Raw genomic sequence first — 27,574 nt, 5'->3', positions numbered from 1 at the left:
ATTTTGTCATTTGGGAGTTGTAGTTGCTGGGGTTTATAGTCCACCTACAATAAAAGAACATTCTGAACCCCACTGACAATAGAATTGAACCAAACTTGGCACACAGTTCTCCCATGACCAACAGAAAATACTGGAAGGATTTGGTGGGCAGTGTCCTTTGGTTTTGGAGTTGTAGTTCACCTACATCCAGAGATCACTGTGGACTCAAACAATGATGGATCTGTACTGAACTCTACACGAATACTCAATATGCCCAAATGTGAACACTGGTGGAGTTTGGGGAAAATAGAAACTTGACATTTGGGAGTTGTAGTTGCTGGGATTTGTAGTTCACCTACAGAGCATTCTGAACCCCACCAACAATAGAATTGGGCTAAACCTCTCACACAGAACCCCCATGTGGACCACAGCAACGCGTGGCAGGGGATGGCTAGTAAATAATAATAATATATACATCGTTGCTTGTTTATCAAATAATAATACCAATCTTGTAGTAATTATTATTTACATTGAAAAGAGGGTCGTTCAGTAGCTTTGCATTCTGCAACTACTGTAACCGCACCATCTCTATCTACCTTTGCAGACATTGATACACCACTCTGTGTCCTATATATATATATATATATATATATATATATATATATATATATATATATATATATAATATGTAAGGTTTTTTAATATCAGGACATTTTCACACACACACACACCAGTCTCAATTCATAGATTTGAAGGAGGCGAAAGAGAGCTGGGTGGGGTTGCTGCTATTGCCTAGTTTTCTTGGCGCTGACCGACTGTCTGTTTGCTGCTGCCCTTGGAAAGAACAGCAGAGGCGACATTGTTGGGGAGGGGAGAAAAGAAGCGGAGAGGGGGATCCGCCCTAGATAGCCGGAGCAGCAGGGATTCCATTGAATCTTTGGCTTCGAAAATACTGCAAAAGGAAGGCCCCTCCCTTGATCTCTCCCCGAAGAATGGTTACCCCACCTAGAAATGAACTAGAAATCAATTCCCACCTGGTTTGCAGGGGGGGAAAAGATCGACATGCAAAAGAAATGATGGACACGGTGTAGTAACCTACTTTTCAGAGCAATGGCTTCCCTCCGCTTTCATGTTCTCGGCTCTCGCCAAGGTCAGGAGGCAGGAATTAGCAGCGGAGACAAAGGTGTGGTTTCTCTGTGGCTTCTTTCTTTCCCTGAAAGTAAGCTTTTGTCAAATCTGAGAACTGAAAAACGGGCCCGTGTAGCGATCTCTTCCTTCCCGAGAAGAAAGCATTACTGAAAACAATGGGATGCCTTGCCAAACGAATGAACAAACGGAGGAGTTGCCATGTTTTGAGAGGTCCTTCAGTTAGACATGTTGGGCTGCTTCCTCTCTTCCAGGATAATTCATTCTTTGTCCTTTCTCTATGCCACTGTTTGACCACCAAGCACGGTTTGTTTAGTGTGTAAAGAATTTGCAAATGGGAGAACGGTGTCATACACGATAGTAAGTGTAAATCCATCATCAATATGCTTAATCCTGTTTTCCCCTTTGCAAATGTTGCTATGGAACAGTGTGTGTGTATGTGTGTGTGTGTATATATACACACACACACATATATGCCTACATATGCATATATATATATAGAGAGAGAGAGAGAGAAAATGAAAGGTTCTCTGCATTAAGAATGTTCCAGAATATTCTACACAGTGTTTCTTTTAGGATACGGTTTTATTTGAGCCAGATATTTAATGCAAGTTCTATTGTTATAAGAAATTTGTATTGAAACCACCCAGAGTCCCCTTGGGGAGATAGGGCGGGTTAGAAATAAAACTATTATTATTATTACACTAATGATTTATGTTTTTATTAATTCCGTTATGGTTTTTATTATATGTTAATGTTTTTAGTTGTATTTATGATATTGTGGGCATTGAATTTTGCCCTGTAAACCGCCTTGAGTCGCCTGCGGGCTGAGAAATGTGGTATACAAATACAGCAAATAAATAAATAAATATGTATTTGTATACCACATTTCTCAGCCCGCAGGCAACTCAAGGCGGTTTACAGGACAACATTCAATGCCCACAATATATGCCACTGTTTGACCACCAAGCACGGTTTGTTTAGTGTGTAAAGAATTTGCCAATGAGAGAACAGTGTCATGCACAATAGTAAGCATAAATCCATCATCAATATGCTTAATCCTGTTTTCCCCTTTGCAAATGTTGCTATGGAACAGTATATAAATAAAAAAATAAAAAATACATTGCAACGCATGCACAAAACTATATATATATTTGTGTATATATACACATATATACAAATATATGTACATATTTATTATGTATTTATTGAATGGTTTTATAAAATAATAGGGCAGATGCTTAGAAATTTTGACCTTTTTTTCTTACGATTCTGGTCATGAGATCTGCAGTATGGATAAGAGAAGCCATGCATGAGGAAAACGGAAAAAGTATATTGAGATATATAAATCGAATCTGCAAAACTAGAGCAATTGCATGCATTAGTTTTGAAAATACACATTTTTATTTTTTTTATAGATCTGGCCCTACTAGTAGTGAAATTAAGAAAAATTGAATTAATTTGCCAGCGAGTGAACTTAATATGTTGCTCCCCTCCTGGATTTTTAAACAGAGGCCCTTTCCCCCACCCTCCTGAGAGCCAGTTTTATTCCCCCCATCTTTATTCTTATTTGGAATCGGCTCCCAGATAAAAACTTGGAGCTGCATGCAGATGTTACGAGGTTCCATAGACTGCCAATAATAATCTATAGAAATAAAAACGTAATGTTCATTTGTGGGATTAACATAACTCAAAAACCACTAGGCAAATTGACACCAAATTTGGACACAAGACACCCCTCAGGCCAACGAGTGACCATCACTCATAAAACACTGAAAAACACAGCAGAAGAGACTTAAAAAGCCAAAAAATAAAAAATATATTGCAACGCATGCGCAAAACCACATATATATGCAAGAACACATATACACAAATATATGTACATATATATATATATATACACACACACACACACACACACACACACACATATACACACACAACACACATATACACAGACTGGGCCACACAACGTCTGGTAGGGGATGGCTAATAATAATAATAATTAATAATATATCCCGCCACCATCTGCCAGAAGGGGCTTGAGGCAACCACAGCACATTGCAGGGTCTTGGGGTATATTGAGGATCAAGCAGAGTAGCCCCAGTATTTTATATCATACCCTGATCTGTGTTTAATAAAATGTTATGCCAGAGCTTTCCAACCATTTCATCTTGGAGGCACATTATTCAGATAGGCATCACTTCGTGACACAGTGATTCAGTTTTGCTAGCAATCACTGGTTAAATGAACCCCTTATAGGAGATACAGACACATCCATAAATCACTGCTAGCAACTGGTGGTTAAATCAACCTCTTATAGGAGATGCAGACACATCCATACATTGCAGTAACAAAATGTATGGAGGTATAACAATAATAATAATAATAATAATAATAATATACTTTATTTATATTCCACTCTGTCTCCCCGAGGGGACTCAGAGCAGATTACTGGGAACATATATGGCAAACATTCAGTGCCATTATACAATTAATGACATAGACAGACAGTACACAGACAGAGGCAAAGGCTTCCCACTTTTCATCTCCAGCATTTGGAGGCTGTGCTTGACTCGGCCATGGGGAGGTGCTGCTGTTCCATTTTCCATGCCAAGTAGCCTGTTGTCCGTGGACGCCTTCCTAACTGAATTGCTGGCATGTTTTTCAGGGACACCTTTTACCTCCCCACCGAAGTGGTACCTATTTATCTACTCACATTGCTGTTTTCTAACTGCTAGGTAAGCAGAAGCTAGGGCTGATGGCAGTTCACCCTGACCCACAACTCGAACCAACGACCTTCCCATCAACAAGATTTTAGGTAGTTGGCAGTTTAACCCACTGCACTACCACGGCCCCATATACACCAGGCATGGGCAAACTTGGGGCTTCCATCCAGGTGTTTTGGACTTCAACTCCCACAATTCCTAACAGCCTCAGGCTCTTTCCTTTTCCTCCTCAGATGCTTAAGTCCAGAACACCTGGAGGGTTGAAGTTTGCCCATATCTCGTGAAAACCTTTCATTTATATTTTTAAAAAATTATGATGCGTATGATAACCTACCCATCCAAGACTTATTTGAGGAAACGAGAAGTCTTCCCAAGAAAGATCTCGGTGGGCAGAGAGAGTTGTTGCAGATGCTGCTTTTCGAGAGCGGGTAACTTGATCCGCTGCCCATTTCCTTGGAGTGCTCGGTGGGGTTTGTTTCCAGGTAAACCTGCCTAGGATTTCAGATTTAATCTCTGTCTTGGCACTGAACTAGAGTCCTACGAATAAGAGATAAAAGGTTTTTTTTGGGTTTTTTTACACAAGATAAAATGTGTAACTGGGTTTTTCTTCAGCTGCTAGCTATAGAAAATCTTGCCAATTGAAAGGTTGCCAGTTCAAGCCCAGGTCGGGATGAACTTCCAGCTGTCAGCCCAGGTTCTGCTCACTTAGCAGATCAAAAACAGCAATGTGACTAGGTAAATAGGTACCGCTTTAAGCAGAGTAGTAATAAAAGGTGCCCATGCGGACATGTCGGCAATTCGATTGAGAGGACGTCTACAGACTACAAAAGCATGGAAGTGACAGCACCTCCCCATAGCTGGAGTCGAGGATAGTCTTCAGATGCCAGAGATGGAAGAAGTTGGGAAAGCCTATGCCTCTGTTTATGTATTGTCTGTCTTTGTCAATTGTGTAATGGCATTGAATGTTTGCCGTATATGTGTTCTGTAATCCACCCTGAGTCCCCTTGGTAAGATAGAGCAGAATATAAAGTATATATTTATTATTAATAATAATAATAATAATAAAACTCCTCAGCATGGAAGATGGAGCGACAGCACCTTCCCATAGCTGGAGTCGAGGACAGCCTCTAGATTCCAGAGACGGAAGAAGTTGGGAAAGCCTTTGCCGCTGTTTATGTATTGTCTGTCTTTGTCAATTGTGTAGTGGCATTGAATGTTTGCCGTATATGTGTTCTGTAATCCACCCTGAGTCCTCTTGGGGAGATAGAGCAGAATATAAAGTATATATTTATTATTATTATTATTATTATTATTAATAATAATAATAATAATAATAAAGTTCCTCAGCATGGAAGATGGAGCGACAGCACCTCCCCATAGCTGGAGTCAAGGACAGCCTCTAGATTCCAGAGACGGAAGAAGTTGGGAAAGCCTTTGCCGCTGTTTATGTATTGTCTGTCCTTGTCAATTGTATAGCGGCATTGAATGTTTGCCGTATATGTGTTCTGTAATCTGCCGAGTCCTCTTGGGGAGATAGAGTGGAATATAAAGTGTATAAAGCTCCACAGCATGGAAGATGGAGCGACAGCACCTCCTCGTAGCTGGAGTTGAGGACAGCCTCCAGATGCCAGAGATGGAAGAAGTTGGGAAAGTCTTTGCCTCTGTTTATGTATTGTCTGTCCTTGTCAATTGTATAGTGGCATTGAATATTTGCCAAATATGTGTTCTGTAATCCACCCGGAGACCCTCAGGGAGATAGAGTGGAATATAAAGTATTTATTATTAATTATTAATTAATAATAATAATTTTAAAAGCCGTGCTTCCAGGACATGTAGGCCTCCCATAGGAGGTGTTTCACATGTCAACAATGGAGTTTGTACCTGTGAGAGTAGCAGATGGACCTTGGTGACATGACAATCTTGTGCCAGTTAGCAATAAATTCCCAGTCGGTTTTTTTATTGTGCTTGGAATCGGAAACATGCCCATAAATAGCTGGGTAAAAGTGCTTCCTGCAGTGATGTTGGGCTGGGAGGTAGCTAAATAAGGTAATATCGTATCGTGTGCTTAAATTGTAACTAGTACAATGTTGTCTCGGTGTGCTCCTCCCTTTTAGACTCTGCGTTCCTCCTCCTCCTCCATCATGTTGTCATCATTTCGCAAAGTCCGGGTTCAGGTATTCTGCACTGTGCATCCTTCCTGCTTGCTGTTGAGTTGTGTTTTTTTTAGGATTGCATTTGATAAAATGTATGCACAGCATTGTATGTGTGGATGCCTGTAACAAAACTAAATATATATATCCATCTGCTATTAGAGTGGTCCTAATGGCTTTAAAACAGGCATGGGCAAACTTTGGCCCTCCGGGTGTTTTGGACTTCAACTTCCACAATTGGCTGCTAGGAATTGTGGGAGTTGAAGTCCAAAACACTTGGAGGGCCAAAGTTTGCCCATGCCTGCTTTATAACAAGGGACTTCTAAACATTGTACATTTTGGACTTGGCTTTTTCCCCTTTCTTGTGCATGGTGTGTCCCCAGTATGCCTCCATTCTATCTCATTTGAAAAACCAATTTATTTGGACTTTTTAATCGCAGTGTGATGTTTTTGTTGAATAACCTGCTGCTGTTGGTTTCGTTTGGAGTGTCCCTGAGCAAACTAAATCCAGTGTTAACCTCACCTGAAGTACATCTGATACAAAGAGGACATTTTAGTTAACTAACAAATCTAATTGAATTTCCCAGGTCATCTCCAGGCAGCCTGATCATTACATTCAGGTCGGCTTTATTTTTATTTCAGTTCACCTGGGCCTACAATCCCTTAGTATATTTTGAGATATTCCATGCATATTCATTACTGTAATATTTATTATAATTTTATTATATTAGTATTATAAATAATTTTTATATTATAAATAATTACATTATATATAATTACTAATGATATTACAGTATAATTGTATAGTACAATATAGTAATAAATAATTGTGCTATGGTAATAATATAATTTATTGTATTTACATATTACTTGTAAGCTGATGTAATATATAATACTAATATTGTGTTATGGTAACAATATAAGATTAGAGTGAAGAGAGGGGCCAGGAAGGCAGTCCCATCTTGTCTCCTGCACTGTGCTTATAATATAATATATAATATAATATATATTGTATATACATATAATATTGATAATATTATAATGTAATACAATATACTACTACTAATAATATGATATTATAGTTATATATATTTATATTTAATGTAATATTACTAATAATATTACAGTATAATGTTATAGTATAATGTAACATATAATATTAATTTTGTGCTATGGTAATAATATAATATATTGTATTTACTTTTTACTTGTAAGCCGCTCTGAGTCCCCTTTGGGGTGAGAAGGGCGGCATATAAATGTCGTGAATAAATAAATAATATATTGTATTTACATATTGCTTGTAAGCTACTCTAATATATAATACTAATATTGTGCTATGGTAATAATATATTGTATTTACATATTGCTTGTAATCTGCTGTAATATATAATACTAATATTGTGTTATGGTAATAATATAATATATTGTATTTACATATTACTTGTAAACTGCTGTACTATATAATACTAGTATTGTGCTATGATAATAATATAATATATTTTATTTACATAGTAATTGTAAGCTGCTGTAATATATAATACTAATATTGTGCTGTGGTAATAATATAATATATGGTATTTACATATTGTTGAAGGCTTTCATGACCGGAATCACTGGGTTGTTATAGGTTTTTTCGGGCTATATGGCCATGTTCTAGAGGCATTTTCTCCTGACATTTCGCCTGCATCTATGACCAGCATCCTCAGACCTCACTACCTCTGAGAATGCTTGCCATAGATGCAGGCGAAACGTCAGGAGAAAATGCCTCTAGAACATGGCCATATTTACATATTACTTGTAAGTCAATGTAATAAATAATACTAATATTGTGCTATGGTAATAATATATTGTATTTACATATTGCTTGTAAGCTGCTGTAATATATAATACTGATATTGTGCTATAGTAATAATATAATGTATTATATTTACATATTACTTGTAAGCTGCTCTGAGTCCCCTTCGGGGTGAGACGGATGGCATATAAATGTTGTAAATAAGTAAATAAATAAATACTGATCTCAATTGGCACACATTATCAAAATAGGAATTGAAGCGCCATTTGTTTCACTTCACTGGGACTGCTGTGGCAGTTCTGCTTGGATCATCACTATGTGTAGAAGATCTGTCTTAATCTTTATAATACTGTATATATAAAAATCAAAATATGTCTATCTGTGTGACAAAGGCGAATGCTAGGTGAAGTGGCTCTCTGTCATAAGGAAAGGAAGGTGCCGTGTATGAGGGGAAAGGAGGAAGGAAGTTAAGGGCCACTAAGAGACCTATGTTACCTTGGAGACATTGTGAGGTTCACCCTCTCAGAGCTGGAGAAGGGAGAAAGCAGGCAGGCAGCAGCCCAGTGACACCCAGGCAACACTGGGTATGTGAGCTGGTACCAAGATAAAGTGAAATATAATAACAATACAGTCAATGTGCTAAACCAGAGTTGAATAATGCCAAATGGTGTGGATTCTCAGTTATGTGTGCTTAAATGTTTTGGGGCCTTGAAGTCCCAAGTGATTGATTCTTTTCAGAATGCAAAGATTTCCCCAAATGTCTGAGATATTTTCCGACTGGGATGTGGAATATTAAGCTTTCTTGAGTCCTGATTTGGGGGAATGGGGGTATCAATAAAAGCCTCAATCCTATGGTAATTCCAACTAGAGTAGGGCCACTGAATTGGTGGGATTTACCTATATGTTGACTCAACATTCAATGATTCATCCTACTCTAGGTGGAAGTAACCAACAGGATGCCAGTCTTAATAGTTACTACTACTACTATTACTGAAGCAATAATATAATATATTGTATTTACATACTGCTGTGCTCAGCTGATGGGTTCCCTTTTGGTGTGTATTATTGGCAGAATTTTTACAAAAACCAATACTCTCTTCTATTCGGCTATATAGAAATCATAGCTAACCTTTTACTACATTACCAAGATCATGTGTTCTTTTGGGATGAGTGGCTTTGCAAGTGAAGACGCTCTTTCCTGAAATCGTAGAGAGCGTATTGCTGTCGTGCTCACATTGATGTTAGACAGAGGAATTAAAGGGTTGTCTTGTTTCTGTGGTGTTCTTTATCTCTAGGCCTTTAAGCAGAGGTTGGGTGGGCATCTCTGGGAAGAGTTTGAGTTGCATATGCCTGCATGATAGACTAGATGGCCCTTGCAGCCCCTTCCGACTCAGTGACTCTCGGAACAGATGCAATGGCCACATTTTGAAAGGGGTATTGTAGATCTGAATCTAGCAGAATCCAACCCCATTCTGCCAAGAAGCAGGAAAATCCATTCAAAGCACCCCTAACAGATGGCCATCCAGCCTCTGTTTAAAAGCCTCCATAGAAGGGGCTTCCACCACACTCCAGGGCAGAGAGTTCCACTGCTGAACAGCTCTCACAGTCATGAAGTTCTTACTAATGTTCAGGTGGAATCTCCTTTCCTGTAGTTTGAAGCCATTGCTCCATGTCCTAGTCTTCCTGGGCAGCAGAAAGGAAACTTGCTCCCACCTCCCTATGACTTCCCCTCATATACGAGGGTTGAATGAAAAGTAATGCCTCCACCTTCATAACTCCTCAACAGATGGCAGTACTGGTATGCGGCAGGTACTGCCTTGTTCAGTAGACTCTCCTCTACAATTCCATCTTGGAATTGAACGGTTGTGTCGTTAAAGTGTGGAACCCTGCACAGACGGTCGGTCAATGTGACTTAAGCTTTGAGTCGCCTAAGGGCTGAGAAAAGCACTATGTAAATGAAGTAAATAAATAAATAAATAAGCAACGTGCAGTCATTGAATTCTTGACAGCAGAAGGTGTCACCCCAAAGGAGATTCACCAGAGAATGCAAGTTGCTTATGCTGATTGTGTTGATGCGAATACTGTGCGTTGTTGGGCGAGTAAGTTTAAATATGTTGAGGTGACACCTTCTGCTGTCAAGAATTCAATGACTGCATGTTGTTTAAGTTGCATTTATTTATTTACACTATTTCTATCCCTCCCATATCAGCCCAAAGGCGACTCAAGGTGGCATACAAAGTCGGCACAATTCGATGCCATATATAAAATACATACATTGATAAAAAGCAAAAAGAAACATTACAGTACATTTAGAAACTAAAAACAATGAGTAATTAAAAAAATTAAAAACTATGTCCTCTTGTTCAAATCCTTCTCCGTTCCATCGTCTTGGCCATTCCTGGGCCATTTTCCGATTCAAGTTTGTCTGCTTATCCCGAGGTTATTATTATTATTATTATTATTATTAACTTTATTTGTACCCCGCTAGCATCTCTCGAAGGACTCAATGTGGCTTACAAATGCCAATGCCCTCATTAAATGCTTCCGAATGCTTGCTCAAAGAGTCAAGTTTTCACTCTTTTTTGAACGGTCAGGAGGGAGGGGGCTGATCTAATATCCCTAGGCAGGGAGTTCCACAGCCGAGGGGCCGCCACAGAGAAGGCCCTGTCTCTCGTCCCCGCCAAACGTGCTTGCGAAGCATTGACCGATCGTCTGCGCAGGGTTCCATACTTCGCATTTTAACAACACAACCGTTCAATGCTAAGGCTTCCAGCCAAAATGGAACTGTAGAGGAGAATCTACTGAACAAGCCAGTACCTGCTGCATACCAGTATTGCCATCCGTTAAGGAGTTACGAAGCTGGAGGCATTACGCTTCATTTAATGCTCCTATTTATACATGGTTATCATGTCTTCTCTCAGTCTTCTCTTCTTCAGGCTAAACATGCCCAGCTCTTTAAGCCGCTCCTCATAGGGCTTGTTCTCCAAACCCTTGATCATTTTAGTCACCCTCCTCTGGACACATTCCAGCTTGTCAATATCTCTCTTCAATTGTGGTGCCCAGAATTGGACACAGTGTGATTCCAGGTGTGGCCTAACCAAGGCAGAATAGAGCATGGGGAGCACGACTTCCTTGGATCTAGACTCTAGGCTCCTATTGATTCCATTGGGTTTTTTAGCTGCAGCATCATATTGTTAGCTTATGTTTAACTTCTTGGAGATTGCCGACAAGGTGTGGATGAAGAGATGTGTTGCCAGTGTTAGAGAGAGTGCTTTTTAGTTCTACACATTGGGGAAAATATGCAGAAAGCTCACTTGCGCATGACTTGTCAGCTTCTAGAGGCAACCGATCACCTGTTTTGGGAGCAGAATGCTGTGCTGGGCCTTTGGACTGATCCAAGGGGGCTCTTCTTTTGTTTGCATGCCCTTCCCTCTACAAAAAAAGGGGATGAAAAATGCTGAGCATTGATCTGGCTGTCGCTTTGCCTTCGCTCTAATGCCTCTTGAACCTACCTCTCTTTACAATGGCGTTTCCTTTGTGAAGAGTGCTGCTGACATCATGGCTGTTGCATGGTGGGATCTAAAAATATCACATGCTCAGCATTCCTGCTTAGAAGATGCCTGGCATTCTGTTTTTCCGATTAGTGCTTCTAAAGGACAATGAACTGGAACTGATGGAAACCAATTCTCTATTTGGCTGATGGCGTCCGCTTCACCCCACCACCCCAGGCTACAATTCTATACTGTTGTTGTTTAATTTAAGACGTAAGGAGTAAAAGCTAAAGATTTTCCCCTGACATTGTCCAGTAGGCCTGGGTAATGCGTGGTTCTAAATGGTTCTAAAGTACTTACAAAACTAAAGTTCTGATGGTGAAAATTTCAGAACTCTAACAAAACTTTCAAAATTTAATTATTATTTCATTATTAGCAATTTTTATGACAGAACCAATTAGGAACTGCCATTTATAATGAAATTTTACGGCGATTCGACGGACGAGACTGTTTTATTGTTTTAATGATTGTGTTATTGCTCATGGATGTATGTTTTAATTTAATTTATGTCTAATTGTAGTGTATAATTGTAATTGTTTGTACTGGCACTGAATTTTTGCCATTACTTATGTGTAAACCGCTTTGAGTCCCCCTTGGGGTGAGAAAAGCGGTATACAAATACTGTGAATACATAAATTTTGAGAGTTTTGTTAGAGTTTTGAAATTTTCACCACCAGAACTTTAGTTTTGTAAGTACTTTAGAACCATTTAGAACCATGCATTGCCCAGGCCTATTGTCCAGTTGTGTCCGACTCTAGGGGTTGATGCTCATCTCCATTTCTAAACCGAAGAGCTGGCGTTGTCCATAAACATCTCCAAGGTCATATGGCCAGCATGACCGCATGGAGTGCTGTTAACTTCCTGCTGGAGTGGTACCAAGTGATCTACTCACATTTGCATGTTTTCAAACTGCTAGGTTGGCAGAATAATAATAATAATAATAATAATAATAATAATACTTTATTTATACCCCGCTACCATCTCCCCAAGGGACTCGGTGCGGCTTACATGAGGCTGAGCCCGCAATACAAGCAATACAAGCAATAACAGGTACAATGCAAAGCAATTAAAAATAAATCACATACACAAATAGCATAAACATTAAACAAGGTACAGTGCACATTTAAAACTATGGCTGGGCCAAATGTAATTGAAGTTTAAAAAAAATAATGCTAGGCATGGACAAGTTGCAGGAGATGGGGCGTTGATGGAAAAATACAAGCAGTCCTAAATCATTGTAAAGTGCTTTTGGGGGACATATTGCTAAGGGTTCATTATTCTGGGAAGGCACACTGGAACAACCACGTTTTCAAGCTCCTCCTGAAGACTGCCAAAGATGGGGCATGCCTGATGTCCTTAGGGAGTGAGTTCCAGAGTCGAGGGGCCACCACCGAGAAGGCCCTCTCTCTCGTCCCCACCAAACGTACTTGTGATGCAGGTGGGAGCGTGAGTAGGGCCTCTCCAGATGATCGAAGAGATCATGTGGGTTCATATACAGAGATGCGGTCACGTAGGTAGGCAGGTCCCAAACCGTTTAGGGCTTTGTAGGTAAGAACCTGCACCTTGAATTGGGACCGGAAAATGAATGGCAGCCAGTGGAGCTCCTTAAACAGGAGGGTTGACCGCTCCCTGTAAGGAGCACCAGTTAACAACTTGGGGCTACCAGCGGGAGCTCATGCCGCTCCCCGGATTCGAACCTGCAACCTTACAGTCAGCAAGTTCAGCAGCTCAGCGCTTTAACCCAAAACCTTTACCTTTATTATTATTAGTTTTTAGGGAGTTTGCAATCACATCTTGTACTATTCAGAATTTGTGGGAGGGGGGACTGTTTTTCATAATAATAATAATAATAATAATAATCTTTATTTAATATCCCCAAAGGGGACTCGGGGCGGCTTACATGAGGCCAAGCCCAACAGCATATTACAATAAAGTAAAACCAAAACACAATAACAACACAGTAAAATACGTACAACACATGAGTACAAAAACGATAAAGCAAAATCATACACAATAAAATAACATAACATAACAATGAGCGGGCCGCATGTGCAAGATAAAAACTAAGATACTAAAAATACTAAAATCAAGATGACATAGGGATGGAGCAGATTGTTTGTGGGGAAGAAACTCATAAAGGAGCGGGGTCATAAATATAGACCTTCATATAGGTGGGGAAATATACTCTGGGGACAAAACCATAAGTAGACTTTATTAATGGTTAGTTTCCTTGGCATCTTCCTGGGCCCTTGTTTTGACCAAATTCTGCAAAACAGTATGGGTTAGGGGAGGGAAATGCTTTCTCCGCAACTGTCCTGCTTTCCCCCCCTCTGGCCTCCTTCATCGTTCCATCTCTTAGGAGACAAGTAACCCAATTCATTCTCCTTCCCCGCCCAGCCTGGAACTTTCTATCTACTGGCTGACCTTATCGGCGCAATGCACATGGCCATGGGAGGGGCTGCGCTGCTGCGCCAATGCATGGCAGCTGGCAGAAATGTGTGGAATGCAATGATGACAAGTGCCTATGCCTGCTTACGTTGGCAACCTTCGGAGCAAAGTCTTCCTCCAGACCAAGCCCAGCGACTCCCAGGTCCTTTTGTTTCTTTTCCAGGCGTCCCTTGTGCTTTGATGCTTTGAGAACAAAAGACAGACCTCTTTAAGCCGCAGGAAACAAATTGGGAGGCAGCTTGCAGTTTGGGGTGAAAATCTCAAAAGCTGACTGCATTCCTGTGTTCCTGTGAAGCGCCCATAAGATTGGCCATTGGTGGCTGGGTGGCGTGAGTGCTGGTCGCATTTTGGCAGGACACTGACATATTAGCATCCGGCTCTGTGTGCGTGTTTGTGTTCCCTTCCTGCAGGAAGGAACAGTCCATTATTTCTGGCCAAAGCACTCCCCCACCCATTGACTCGCTCTACTTACTGTACTCACAAAGAGAGCCTTTTATTTTTCTAAATTCTCCTTAAAGGGCAAGGCAGGTTGTGTGGTTTGAATCGCAAGAATAGGGGTTGTATTGTCGAAAGCTTTCATGGCTGGAATCCCTGGGTGGCATCCTCAGAGGTTGTGAGGTCTGTTGGAAATTAAAAAATTGGGTTTATATAACTGTGGAATGATGTCCAGGGTGGGAGAAAGAACTCTTGTCTGTTTGAGACAGGTGTGAATGTTGCAATTGGCCACCTTGAATAGCATTTAATGGCCTTGCAGTTTCAAGTTCTGGCTGCTTCCTGCCTGGGGGAATCCTTTGTTGGCAGGTGTTAGCTGGCCCTGATTGTTTCTTGTTTGGAATTCCCCTGTTTTTGAGTGTTGCTCTTTATTTACTGTTCTTATTCTTGAGATTTTTAAATACTGGTATCCAGATTTTGTTCATTTTCATGGTTTCCTCCTTTCTGTTGAAATTTTCCACATGCTTGTGGATTTCAGCGACTTATCTCTGTATTCCAGTTTCCCCCAGGCAGGAAGCAGCCAGACTTTGAAGCTGCGAGACCATTAAATCCTAAAATCCTATTCAAGGTGACCAATGGCAACATTCACACTTGCAAAAGTTCTTTCTCCCCCCCCCCCCCCCCGCCCGGAATTTCACAGATGTCTGTTTGAGGCAGGTGTGAATGTTGCAATTGGCCACCTTGAATAGCATTTAGTGGCCTTGCAGTTTCAAGGTCTGGCTGCTTCCTGCCTCGGGGAATCCTTTGTTGGCATGTGTCAGCTGGCCCTGATTGTTTCTTCTTTTTTAGTGTTGCTCTTTATTTACTGTCCTGATTCTAGAGCTTTTTTAATACTGGTAGCCAGATTTTGTTCATTTTCATGGTTTCCTCCTTTCTGTTGAAATGTTCCACATGCTTGTGGATTTCAGTGGCTTCTCTGTGTGATTTCCCCCAGGCAGGAAGCAGCCAGACTTCGAAGCTGCAAGGCCATTAAATGCTAATCAACGTGACCTACGGCAACGTTCACACTTGCCTCGAGCAGACAAGAGTTCAATGTATTGTCAAAGGATTTCATGGTTGGAATCACTGGGTTGTTGTAGGTTTTTTCAGGCTATATGGCCATGTTCTAGAGGCAGGCGAAACGTCAGGAGAGAATGCCTCTCTAGAACATGGCCATATAGCCTGAAAAAACCTACAACAACCCAGACGAGAGTTCTTTCTCTCCTTCTCCCCCCCCCCCCCCCCCCCGGACATTTCACAGATGTCTGTTTGAGGCAGGTGTGAATGTTGCAATTGGCCATCTTGATTAGCATTTAATGGTCTTGCAGTTTCAAGGTCTAGCTGCTTCTTTCCCGGGGTGATTAGCTGGCCCTGATTACCATTACATGCTAATCAAGGTGGCCAGTTGCAACATTCACAGTGCCTCCAACAGACTAGAGGCTTTCTCCCACCCTAGACATTCCACAGATATATCAACCCCACTTGCCTAGTTTCCAGCAGGGATCGTAGGCAACCCCATTAGACCTTGCAGTGAGGATCAGGAGGGGAGCAAAGATGTGATTCCTAAAGAAGGGATGCGAGTGAGAACAGGTATGCCCTGAAAGCGCCTCCTTGCCCCACCCTGGCGGCACCGTTTTTGGAAAAGCCTGCAATCAACATAATTGCAATCCCGGAGAAATTCATTTGTAGCAATTAGTCATGTGCCCTCACCCCTCTTTGTGCCTTTTCTTGGGCGCCAAGTTCCCAGACTGAAACTAGCAGGGAGAGCATCTGGTTTGTTGGAGACGCAAACCGGATCGGTGGCCGAACTCTAACTCTTGTCTCTCTTTGGCGTTGTTGTATCCTTTGGAGGGGGGGCAGGAGGTGGAGGTATTGGTTTGGGTTTGATCTGGCCATGAGTTTCTGGAATCCTGCAGTATTGATTTAGAAAAAGAAGAATCGGCCAAGTTCCGCAATCTTCGGTCTCTGACACAGACACCTCTGCTTAAAATACCGCAATGCAGCTGGCTGCGAGGGTTCACAAGGATAACAACTGCTGGGGCTGAAATATGCTGTGTATGGCCTCGGGATGTGTGGATCCAGCCCCCGGATATTGTGTCAGTCAGGGATGAGGGATCAGCAACAGAAGGCCGTAGCAAATATTTCCCCATTTCTGTTATTTGGAATGAATTACACACAGATGTTTCCCGAGTTTCTGGCATGCCTCAAGAAGAGATTAAATCATGGCACATTCTCTGTACTAGCCAGCCCCGATTCTTTTCCATTTCCCCCCAAAAGTTTAATTTGTTTTTCCATTGCTGTTGATGTAAACGGTGAAATATTTCAATTATTACAGTGGAAGGGCTGTTCCTTGGAACATGTGGCAGCAGACCCAGCTTTCCTGCAGTCTGATCTGCTCAACAGATTGCTAAAACCATGGTGAACTTCCCCTATATAATACTTGATAATCCAAACTTGGAGGTTTGGCCATTCACTTTGGGTAGATTGACATTTCACGGTAAGCCATAGAATCATAAGAGTGAGCCATTCAGTCCAACCCCCTGCCAAGAATCAGGAAAATCCGTTCAAAGCATCGCCAACAGATAATAATAATAATAATAATAATAATAATAATAATAATTGGGCCAAACTTCCCACACAGAACTCCCATGTGACCCACAGCAACGCGTGGCAGGGGACGGCTAGTAAACTACATAAAATAGTTCAAACATAATTTGTTGTTTTTGTTGTTAGATGCCTTCAAGTCAACTTCAAACTTTTGGAGGGTTGGAGTCAATATGTTATAGTGGTTTGAGTTCTGGAAACTAGAGTCCAGATCTTCACTTAGCCATAGAAACCTACTAGGTAACCTTGGGCAGGCCACACTCTCTCGGCCTCAGAGGAAGGCAAAGGCCCTTCAGAGAAATAATGCCAAGGAAATCTTGTAATTGGCTTGCCATAGGTTGGAAATGACTTGAAAGCAGACAGAAACAACCACAACGTAGATATGTATGTTCGAGAAACTTAAAGAACTGTATTATTGTCCCTGCCAATATCCAGAGACTCATTCTATTATGTCTCTGTAGCCTAAACAGTGTTTGGATTTTTGTTTCAGGAAAGGCAGGTTATGCTAAATAGCAAAGCTAATGTATAATATATGCTTCTGCCTTAAACACCTTGACGCTGGAGTCCCATTTTTTTGTGTGTATCAGGAGTGACTTGAGAAACTGCAAGTTGCTTCTGATGTGAGAGAATTGGCTGTCTGCAATTGTCCAGTGGACGTCCAGATGTTTTACCATCCTGTGGCAGGCTTCTCTCATGTCCCCGCATGCGAAGCTGGAGCTGACAGACAGGAGCTCACCCCGCTTCTCAGATTTGAACCACCGACCCATCGATCTCTGTGAAACTTAACTTCCCTGATAGATTGCAGCAACTCAAGCATGGGTCAGGCTGTGGGCATTGCTGATATTGCAGTTCACAGCATGTCTCGTTTTTAATTTTGTGGACGTAAACAAAGAGCTCTCAGGCATGTTTTGTTTGCAAAGGGTGGGGCAGTTTTTCCCCTTCAATATTTTCCATCTCTTTAAGGAGACAATTGGGAGGCCGGCGGGTTGCAGTCTGAGTAGGCTTTCGCCGCAGTGCAGCAACACAAACGGCTCTGTCAATGGCTCGTAAAGGGCTCGTACTTTTTCTGCCAGTGCTTCATCTTGGCTCTCTTCAATTGTCTGTTGCGTTCTCTAAAAAAGAAGTAGGCTATTCTTTGATTTAGCTTTGAAGAAGTGTTTTGAGCAATCCTTTTGCTGACCCTAAGTCTGTTTAGATTCAAAGGCAGGCGATTGTCATAATCTTAACAGTCATCATCATCATAAAATATTACCTGCTAGGGTAAAATAGAAAGATAAAACACAGATCTTATGGATTTTCAGTTTCATTGTTTATTGCTAGCATAACCAGTGGTGAGAGATTATGGGAATTGTGGTCCAAATATCTCCGGGGGGTGGGGGGTGGGTTAGTGTATACTTTCCCAGTTCTCAGGCTGCCATTGGTTCAGGACAACCATTTGAAATTTTAAACTTTGGAGGGATGGACCACCGGCAATAAGTGAAAATCCATGAAGTAGGGACTATATTTATTTTAACATTTATACATTACTAGCTGTCTCCTGCCATGCATTGCTGTGGTCCAGTCTAGTGATCTGGAAAACAATGAGAAAATAATGTAATGTCTCTCTGTTTGTGGGTCAACAGTATTTCTTCTTGTTTCTTTGACAGTGTTGATGTGGAGATTGTCAGGTTTGCGTACTCTAGAACAGGCAACATATCATTGTCCTTCTTTAGGGGTCCCTTTCAAATCTAGGATACTGTATCTCTCTATGTGTGAATCACATCTATCTATATCTATAGCTTGATGGCTTTTGTCAGGAGGGGGTTGATTACGTTTTCTTTCCCTGATGAAGGGAGTTGGACTGGATGGCCTTAAGTATTTTCTGTTAGTCATGGGGGTGATGTGTGGAAAGTTTGTCCCAATTCTGTCGTTGGTGGGGTTCAGAATGCTCTTTTATTGTAGGTGAACTATGAATACCAATAACTAAAACTCCCAAATGTCAAGGTCTATTTCCCCAAAACTCCATCTGTGTTCATATTTGGGCATATGGAATATTCGTGCCAAGTTTGGTCCAGATCCATCATTGTTTGAGTCCACAGTGCTCTCTGGATGTAGGTGAACTACAACTCTCAAACTCAAGATCAATGCCCACCAAACCCTTCTACTGTTTTTGTTGGTCTTGGAAGTCCTGTGTGCCAAGTTTGATCCAATTCCATCATTTGTGGAGTTCAGAATGCTCTTTGATTGTAACTAAACTATCAATCCCAGCAACTACAACTCCCACACGGCAAAATCTATTTTTTGAGTGATGGTCACTCATTGGGTTGTTAGGCATATTCTGTTCAAATTTGATGTTAATTAGTCCAGTGGTTTTTGAATTCTGTAAATCCCACAAACGAACATTACATTTTTATTTATATAGATTTTAACATACATAAGAAGCGTGCATGCACAGTCTAGCCCTCACAGTTCCTTACCCACCTCCGGAGCCACTTCCGAGGCCGTGGTAGCACAGTAGACCACACTTCGTGACCAGCATGCCTTCCCCGCCATGCCTCAGGGCACTGTTCTGCAGGGGTCTACGGATGCCAGGGAGCCAGGCAGGCGCCCTCGGGATGGGCCGCTCCCGGAACTCGTTCCATTCAAAGCGAGTCAAGAGCTCCAAGCACAACAAGAAGAACTGGAGCTGCTTATGGTCTTGCTCCTGGGAGAAGGAGCAACCACACAAGCACTCCAAGTTGCAGGAGGGCAAGTAGAGGGAGTCCTGGCCCGCACACCAGCCTCCCTTTCTGTGGCCCTTTGGCCACCAGGTGGAACTGCTAGCCATCCACCACCACATAAATAATGTCTGAGCCGGTCGGAGTCCCTATACAGAGGTGAGAAGATCGGGATATAAAATTTTTAAATAATAAATAAATAAATATTTTATATTAATATTTATTAAAAATCTGTGAAACAGCGAGTACATGAAAAGCGAATAATAATAATAATAATCATCATCATCTTTATTTAGCACCGGGATTGTGGCGCAGCTGGCTGAGTGTCAGCTGCATTAAAATCACTCTGACCAAAAGGTCATGAGTTCGACGCCAGCCCAGGTTGGAGTGGGTTTCCAACCAATTGTGTAGCCTGTTGTCGACCTTTGCCACCCGAAAGACAGTTGCATCTGTCAAGTAGGAAAATTAGGTACCACCTTAAAGTATGGGGAGGCTAAATTAATTGATTTATGAGGCCAGAAAGAAGACTCCAGCAAAGCACTCCAGTGGGGAAGCATGCGGGGAATGCGGAAGTGCTTCATCAGCGTCGCAGATGGACGATGAAAGCGACAGCTCCCCTGGTGGCCAGAAAAAGTTAAATAGCCTCTGTGTATGTCTGTATATGTTTGTATGTCAAATTGGCATTGAATGTTTGCCATATATGTGTACACTGTAATCCGCCCTGAGTCCTCTGCGGGTTGAGAAGGGCGGAATATAAAAGCTTTAAATAAATAAATAATAAATAATAAATATTTATACCCCACCACCATCTCCCCAAAGGGGACTCAGGGCGGCTTACATGAGGCCGCACCCATCAATACAGAAAACACAATATAACACAAAAACACAACAGAAAAACAGAAAATAAAATAACATAAAATACAAAACCGTTGTAAATATGCAGCACAACAATATACAATCAAAACATTAAACCACTAAAAATGATCACAGTGGGCAGGGCCAGTTCAAAGATTAAAATTTTAAAATACTGGGAGATAGGGCAGTGTAAAATATCAGGAAGGGGATCCGGAGGATAAGGTAGGAATTCATTGCAAACCGCAAAGTAGCAAGGGAACACTGTACTTGTTCCTTGCAGTGGTGTGATCCGTTTGGATTTGAATTTTCCTTTCTGCAATCCTGCTTATGTGTCATTCATTTGGTGCTCGTTCAGTGTTCATTTTTTAACGTTTGCCTTTCAGAGAATGGACCCTACCGGTGTAAAAGTGCTGGAAACGGCAGAGGACATACAAGAGAGGCGCCAACAGGTTCTGGACCGCTACCACCGGTTCAAGGAGCTCTCCACTTTGAGGCGCCAGAAGCTAGAGGATTCCTATCGCTTCCAGTTCTTCCAGCGCGATGCGGATGAGCTGGAAAAATGGATCCAGGAGAAGCTCCAGATTGCGTCGGACGAGAACTACAAAGATCCGACCAATTTACAGGTAGGAACCTTTCCTGGTTGTGAAAAAGATGGTTGGCGTTGCTCAGGTGGAGGATGTGGGCCATCTGGAGAAGACGATGGAATAGATAACGTATTGCTCCTGTTTCTTCTTCGTTGTCTCTGTGAAATTGCACATATGGGTCTTGTGCACAGGTGCAAGACCCATATGTGCGAATTTCACAGATGACCGCTCGAAGGAACACGGTTACAAGTAAGCAACCATTCCTTCCCTCTTTCAGGGTAAACTGCAGAAGCACCAGGCCTTTGAAGCTGAAGTGCAGGCGAACTCTGGGGCCATCGTGAAACTGGACGAGACTGGGAACCTCATGATCACGGAAGGGCATTTCTCAAGCGAAACCATTCGGGTGAGTGTTAGAGAGCTCTAATAATAATAATAATGATAATAATAATAATAAACTTTATTTATACCCCGCCTCCATCTCCCCAAGGGGACTCAGGGCGGCTAACATGAGGCCAAGCCCAACAATTACAACAAAGCAAAAGAGTATAACATAAAATCATAAAATAATACATCAAATAAAATACAATAAAAGAAACCAAAAGAAGATATTACAAAATAACACAGAGTATAACATAAGTAAGAAAACGTTGAACCAAATGGGCAGGGCCAAGTACAATGGATAGGATTTTTTAAAAAATGGGTGAGATGGATAAGTAGGGTAATTTATCTGGTAGGAGGTTCGGATGGGACAAACAATGGGATTTAATTCACTGAAGGGTGAGATAAAGTGCATCAATGGATATTATGTATTGAGTTGTTCAAGGAAAGGGATTTGTTACTCATTCCTCGAAAGCACACTGGAACAGCCAAGTTTTTGGCTCTTCCTGAAGGCTGCCAGGGTGGCCGCTTGCCTCATCTCACTGGGTAGTGAGTTCCAAAGTCTAGGGGGCACCACAAAGAAGGCCCTCTCCCTTGTCCCCACAAGTTGCACCTGCAACTGAGGCGGGAGTGAGAGGATGGCCTCCCCAGAAGATTGAAGGGGTTGTGTAGGTTTGTAGAAGGTCATGAAGATAAGTTGGTCCCAAACCGTTCAGGGCTTTGAAGGTGATAACCTGCACTTTGAATTGGGACCAGAAAATGAACGGCAGCCATTGGAGCTCCTTAAACGGGAGTAGACCGCTCCCTGTAATTCGCTCCAGTTAGAAGTCTGGCAAGCTAATCCTGGACCAATTGAAGTTTCCGGGCCGTCTTCAAGGGCTGCCCCACGTAGAGTGCATTGCGGTAGTCCAATCTAGAGGTAACTAAGGCATGGACCACCATGGCCAGATCAGATTTCACAAGATTTCTCTGAGAAACATACTGTATATACTCTAGTATAAGCCTAGTTTTTCAGCCCCTTTTTTAGGTTGAAAAAGCTCCCCACGGCTTATACTTGAGCCAAGGTTATTTATTATTTTACTCTGTTATTAGTATCTTTATTATATTTATGTTATTACTCGATTATTATTTTTATTACATTTATTATTTACTCTATTATTGATATTATTACATTTACATTATTTTACTCTATTATTTTTATTACATTTATTATTTTACACTCTATTACATTTATTATTTTACTCTATTTATTATTGCTATTAAATTTATTATTTTGCTCTATTATTGGAAGGATACGTAAGCACATTTACATTCAAGGAGTCTAGAATAATGGTTTCATCAGAGCTGGACAGTCTTCCATTACAGTTTTATGTAAATATTCCAAAAACATTTAACCTACTGGTACCTCAATTAATGTAATTTTATTGGTATCTAGTTTTATTTTGAAATCGACCAGGAGCTGCTACATTTCCCACTCTTGGCTTATATTCGAGTCAATAAATTTTCCCAGTTTTTGTGGTAAAATTAGGTGCCTCAGCTTATATTTGGGTTGGCTTATTCTCGAGTATATATGGTACAGTGCATTTTAAAAAAAACCCATAAACAGATTCAAGGATTTCAGCTAGCACACAGTGACCCCAGTTACCAACGTAAGGAACAGATTATTCGAAACGCGAATGTAATACAAGGAAATAGTATCAACGGATATCCATAACAAAACAAATCAAAATTGCGGGGTAAATTGAGATCTTATAGAAATTAAGTGCTTGAGGTCAATCAAAATGTTTTTCGTTGCCACCAAAACTATTGTAAAACAAGCGGCAACTGTAGATCTTTAGAGGTGGCATTGTTAAGTACAGACACTATCAGTGGGAACACCTTCGCTGGAGTGATATGTGAAGCCCATCACTTGAATCCTGTTGGTTGTGCCAACTGAAGTAGATTCATTGGTTTAATTGTTGGACAATGAGTCAAAACTTAGAGAAATCCATTGGGCAAGTGGGTATTGTCAGGAGTCAATTTCTGACGGCATTAAGACATCACAGATTCCTCTCCGTGACATCCTGACTGAATCATCCTGCAGAGATACAAGCAATATATCCATTTCAAAGCAAAAACGGCTTGTGAGTGGTTATTTAATATTGCTATATAGATCCGACAGTCTGACAGGTATCCCTAGGAAAGTATGGCTTCAAGCCCACTCTGCAAATGATACCGAAACGTAATCCTTATAAAAGTGCATGGAAAGATGGCACCTGTGGAAGCGGGTCTCTGTACTGTCTGTGATGGTAACCCCTGTGTGTCGTCGGTTTAGTCTTTCACGCCATACAGGACCGCTCAGCGCCCCATAGTTACTACCACCCATGTTGGGGCCCACATACGAGTAGGTGGATTGCTAGCTGTTTGTGTGCTGCTTTCTCTCTGCCCCCCCCCCCCCCCCCCGTGTTGAATGTCTCTGTCCTTTCTTCTCCTCTACTCTTTTTTTTACAGTTTGGGAATACCTCGCATGTTGCAAAAACACGGGGCTCCCGCTGAGAATGGCACCCCTCAAGTTGACTCCTACTTCAAAACTCAAAAATGCAACACGTCAATTAACTTTTTAGAACGGAGCCTGAAAAGCGCATTGAAGCAATTAGTTTGGTGCAAAGATACAGTGCTGTAGTACAAGATTAAATAGCGAAAAGAAAAAAAATTCAATGTAGTGTTGTCCTACATAACAGTCATGGGCAAACTTGGGGGCTGCATGGCAGGCTGGAGTGGGGTGGGGAGGGAGGGAGGGGGTTCTCCCTAAGGCCCCTCCCTGCCCTTTCCTCCCCTTCTTCCTCTTCTTTCGGAGTCAGAAAGTGAAGGAAAGACGGGAAGCGCTTGGATCCCAAAAAGGGTTAGCCTTCGTCAGGATGAGATGGTGGGTGGGAGAGAAAAAGGGAAGGAAGGAGGGGGGGAAGGAGGGAGGAAAGAGGGAAGGACAAAAGGGTGAAAGGGAAGGAGGGAGGGAGAAAGTGGGAAGAAGGTAAAGACAAAAAGGAAGGAAGGAGAAAGAGAAAGGGGGAAGGCAGGAGGAAAGAGGGAAGGAAGGACGAAGTGAAGTGAAGGAAGGAGGGAGAGAGGGAAGGAAGGCAGGATGAAAGGGTGGAAGGGAAGGATGGAAAGGAGGAAAGAGGGAAGGAGGGAGAACAAAAGAGAGGGAAGGAGGGAGGAAAAGGAAGGAAGGAGGAAAGGGAAGAAAGGCGAGAGAGAGGGAAGGAAGGAGGGAGGCAAGAGGGAAGGAAGGACAAAAGGGAAGAAAGGAAAGAGAGGGGGGAGGAGGGGGGAAAGAGGGAAGGACAAAGGGTAAAAGGGAAGGAGGGAGGGAAAAGAGGGAAGGAGGGAAAGACAAAAAGGAAGGAAGGAGAAAGAGCGGGGAAAGCGGGAGGGAAGAGGGAAGGGTGGAAGGGAAGGAGGGAGGGAGAAAGAGGAATGTAAGGGAGGGAGGGAAGGAGGGAGGAAAGACAAAAGGGAGGGAAGGCAGGATGAACCGGAAGAATGGAGGGAGAGAGGAAAGGGGAGGAAGGAAAGACAAAAGGGAGGGATGGAAGGAGAATAAGAGAGAGGGAAGGAGGGAGGAAAGGGAAGGTAGGACGAATGGGAAGAAAAGGCGAAAGAAAGAGGGGGGAGGAAGGCAAGAGGGAAATGAGGAAGAACAAAAGGGAAGGAAGGAAGGAGAAAGAAGGGGAAGGAGGGAGGAAAGAAGGAAGGGTGAAAGGGAAGGAGGGAGGGGGAAAGACAAAAGGGGAGGAAGGAAGGAAGAAAGAGTGAGTGAAGGAAGGAAGGACAAATGGGTGGAAGGGAAGAAAGAAGGGAGGGAGGGAAGAAGGAAGGAAAGAGAGAAGGAAGGCAGGCTAGGATGGTGTGAGAGAGGAGGTCCTGGGAATAGTACCCAAGGCGCTGCATCTGGCCCCCAAGCCTGGGTTTGCCTGTACCTGCTATATAGGCACCAAATTAATCTTGGCAGGGTCAGCCTTAGTTAGCACTTTGAATGGAAGACCACCACTGGATACTAGATGCTGTTGGCTCTGTTTCAGAAGGAAGAACTGGCAAAGCCACCTTAATGATTAAACATATACATATACTTCTTGCGCTACCTAATTGCATTTTAGCTTCTGCTTAATATAAAACTGATATATTACTTCTGTCACAACATTTTACCCGTTTTGACTAGAATTCTTATAAATTTTAATCACTTCATCTTTAGATCATTGCCTTAATCTCTCATCCACTTTTACTCCCTTTTAATTTAAATGCATTAAGATTAATCATAACGTCATCAATGGGATGTGCTGCTTTGGAGTCTAGAGTTTATTCTCTGGAGAGTTTTTTTAGCAGAAGCTGGATGGCCATCTGTCAGGAAGGCTTTCATTGTGTGTTCCCGTAAGGCAGAAGGGGTTGGACTAGATGGCCCTTGGGGTCTCTTCTAACTCTAGGATTCTATGCATGCAGGGATATCGGTTTTATTGTATGTTCTCGAAGGAAGGAAGGCAGCAGCACAAAAGTCCTGTTCTCGTCAAATGGGAATCTAGCTCGAGAATGTTAGCATCCCAAGTGTATTTGTCACAATGCAAACATTACGACTGTGTAGGCTTTTCCTTTCACAAATCTGCAGATCCGACAAAGTCCTCAGCTGGATTTTCAGGTTCCCACTATTGATGATCACGGCACAAGGAATGCTGGGTGGAGCGGATTGCCGCCTTGTTTTTGCAAGTGTGCTCTTGGTGTTGGTGTGCGTGCTTCCCTTTTTGTCTACTTTGCTGTTTCTGGATTCTTCTGGCGTTTGGGTTCAGCCAGACTCAACTCATATGACTTGTTTGTAATCGCATTTCAGTCACTTTGCTTCACACAATGGACAGTTCCCCATCGACTAAAGCTTATAGGCGATCCCATAAAAGAAAAAGTGGAAACGTAGAGTCGTTGCCCATTGTGCACAAAGGTGGTTGATGTTAGTAAAGGGGGAACAATCTATGTTTCAGGTTCTTTATTGAGTAACACGTTCTTGTGTTTGGCATTTGACTGAAACTGCTTGAATGAATGAGTGACAAGGATGAATGCAAAACATTAATAATAATAACTTTATTTCTATACCGTTCTATCTCCCCAAGAGAACTCGTGGCAGTTTCCAGTAACAACACCAAAACATACAGATAAAAAACATAAAAATAGAATAATTAAAAACAACATAGACATAAAATAATCAAAACAACACGTATATATTAAAAGTAATCCCACCTATTCATCATAGATATTGTTAAGGCTGAGATTTCAAAGAAAATGGGCCTAGACAATTAAGAAATGCTAGTCCAGGCTTGTGCAGACCAGGATATATGGGACCGGGAATTGTTAAAGTGCCGTAACAGCAATAGTAATTATGGCCTTGTGACTGCTCATTTCCAGGGCTTATTAGAGGGCCGTCTGGGATAATAGATGGACGATACAAGTCCATATTCTTATAATTCTTATATTCTTATAATGTCCAGGGCTTGGCTAATACTGATCATTCTCAAAGGCTTGGTGAAACCACCAAGTCTTCAAGCTCTTATGAAAAGAGGGGAGGGATAGGGCCTGTCTTATTTCCCTTGGAAGGATGTTCCAGAAGTGGGGGGCCACCACAGAGAAGGCCCTCTCTCTTGTCCCCACCAGCCGTACTTGTGACAGTGGTGGGAGCGAAAGAAGATCTTAGAGTGTCAAGGTCAGATGCCAGCCAATTCAGATAATAATAAAGTTTATTGCTCAAACAAACTCAAAACAGCCCCAAATCAGTCTACAAGGCACAAAACACTTAATCTTCAGTGTGAAACATCTCAAAAGACAAAAAAAAAAAAAAACAAACCAAAAAACTAAACATAGGGTTTGTACTGGTTCGTAGACAGAGATACAATCATGAATCTACAATCAAACGGGGCCCAAACCGTTTTATATTATATTATATTATATTATATTATATTATATTATATTATATTATATTATTTACTTTATTTCTATACCGTCCTTCTCAGCCCAAGGGCAACTTAGGGCGGTTTACAAAACCGGCACAATTCGATGCCACAATAATATGTATAAACAGTTAAAAGCATATAAACATCCTTAAAATTCCATAAACAATAAAATCAATAAAACATAAATCCTCCGTATCTAATTTCCATTATAGTACTGTCAAT

The 27,574-nt window shown here is 41.7% G+C and overlaps 1 protein-coding gene across 8 annotated transcripts in view; it reads left to right on the top strand.

Moving 5' to 3' along the window:
• The window catches only part of SPTAN1 (spectrin alpha, non-erythrocytic 1), a 122,132-nt gene that overhangs the window by 5,138 nt on the left and 89,420 nt on the right, over positions 1 to 27,574 (top strand). For 7 of the 8 annotated variants that reach the window (XM_067471949.1, XM_067471948.1, XM_067471947.1 and 4 more), the window contains exons 2-4: positions 5,969 to 6,028; positions 20,808 to 21,047; positions 21,286 to 21,411. In XM_067471949.1, coding sequence (XP_067328050.1) covers positions 5,996 to 6,028; positions 20,808 to 21,047; positions 21,286 to 21,411 — 399 coding nt within the window. In that variant the 5' untranslated portion in view covers positions 5,969 to 5,995. The remainder of the gene's footprint in view (positions 1 to 5,968; positions 6,029 to 20,807; positions 21,048 to 21,285; positions 21,412 to 27,574) is intronic. The other variant, XM_060757199.2, reaches the window with a different exon arrangement.

Source organism: Anolis sagrei, chromosome 11 (genome assembly GCF_037176765.1).
Source record: "Anolis sagrei isolate rAnoSag1 chromosome 11, rAnoSag1.mat, whole genome shotgun sequence".
Classification (NCBI taxonomy): domain Eukaryota; kingdom Metazoa; phylum Chordata; class Lepidosauria; order Squamata; family Dactyloidae; genus Anolis; species Anolis sagrei.
The sequence above is the reverse complement of the archived record's forward strand: the minus strand, read 5'-3'. Positions and strand labels throughout refer to the sequence as shown.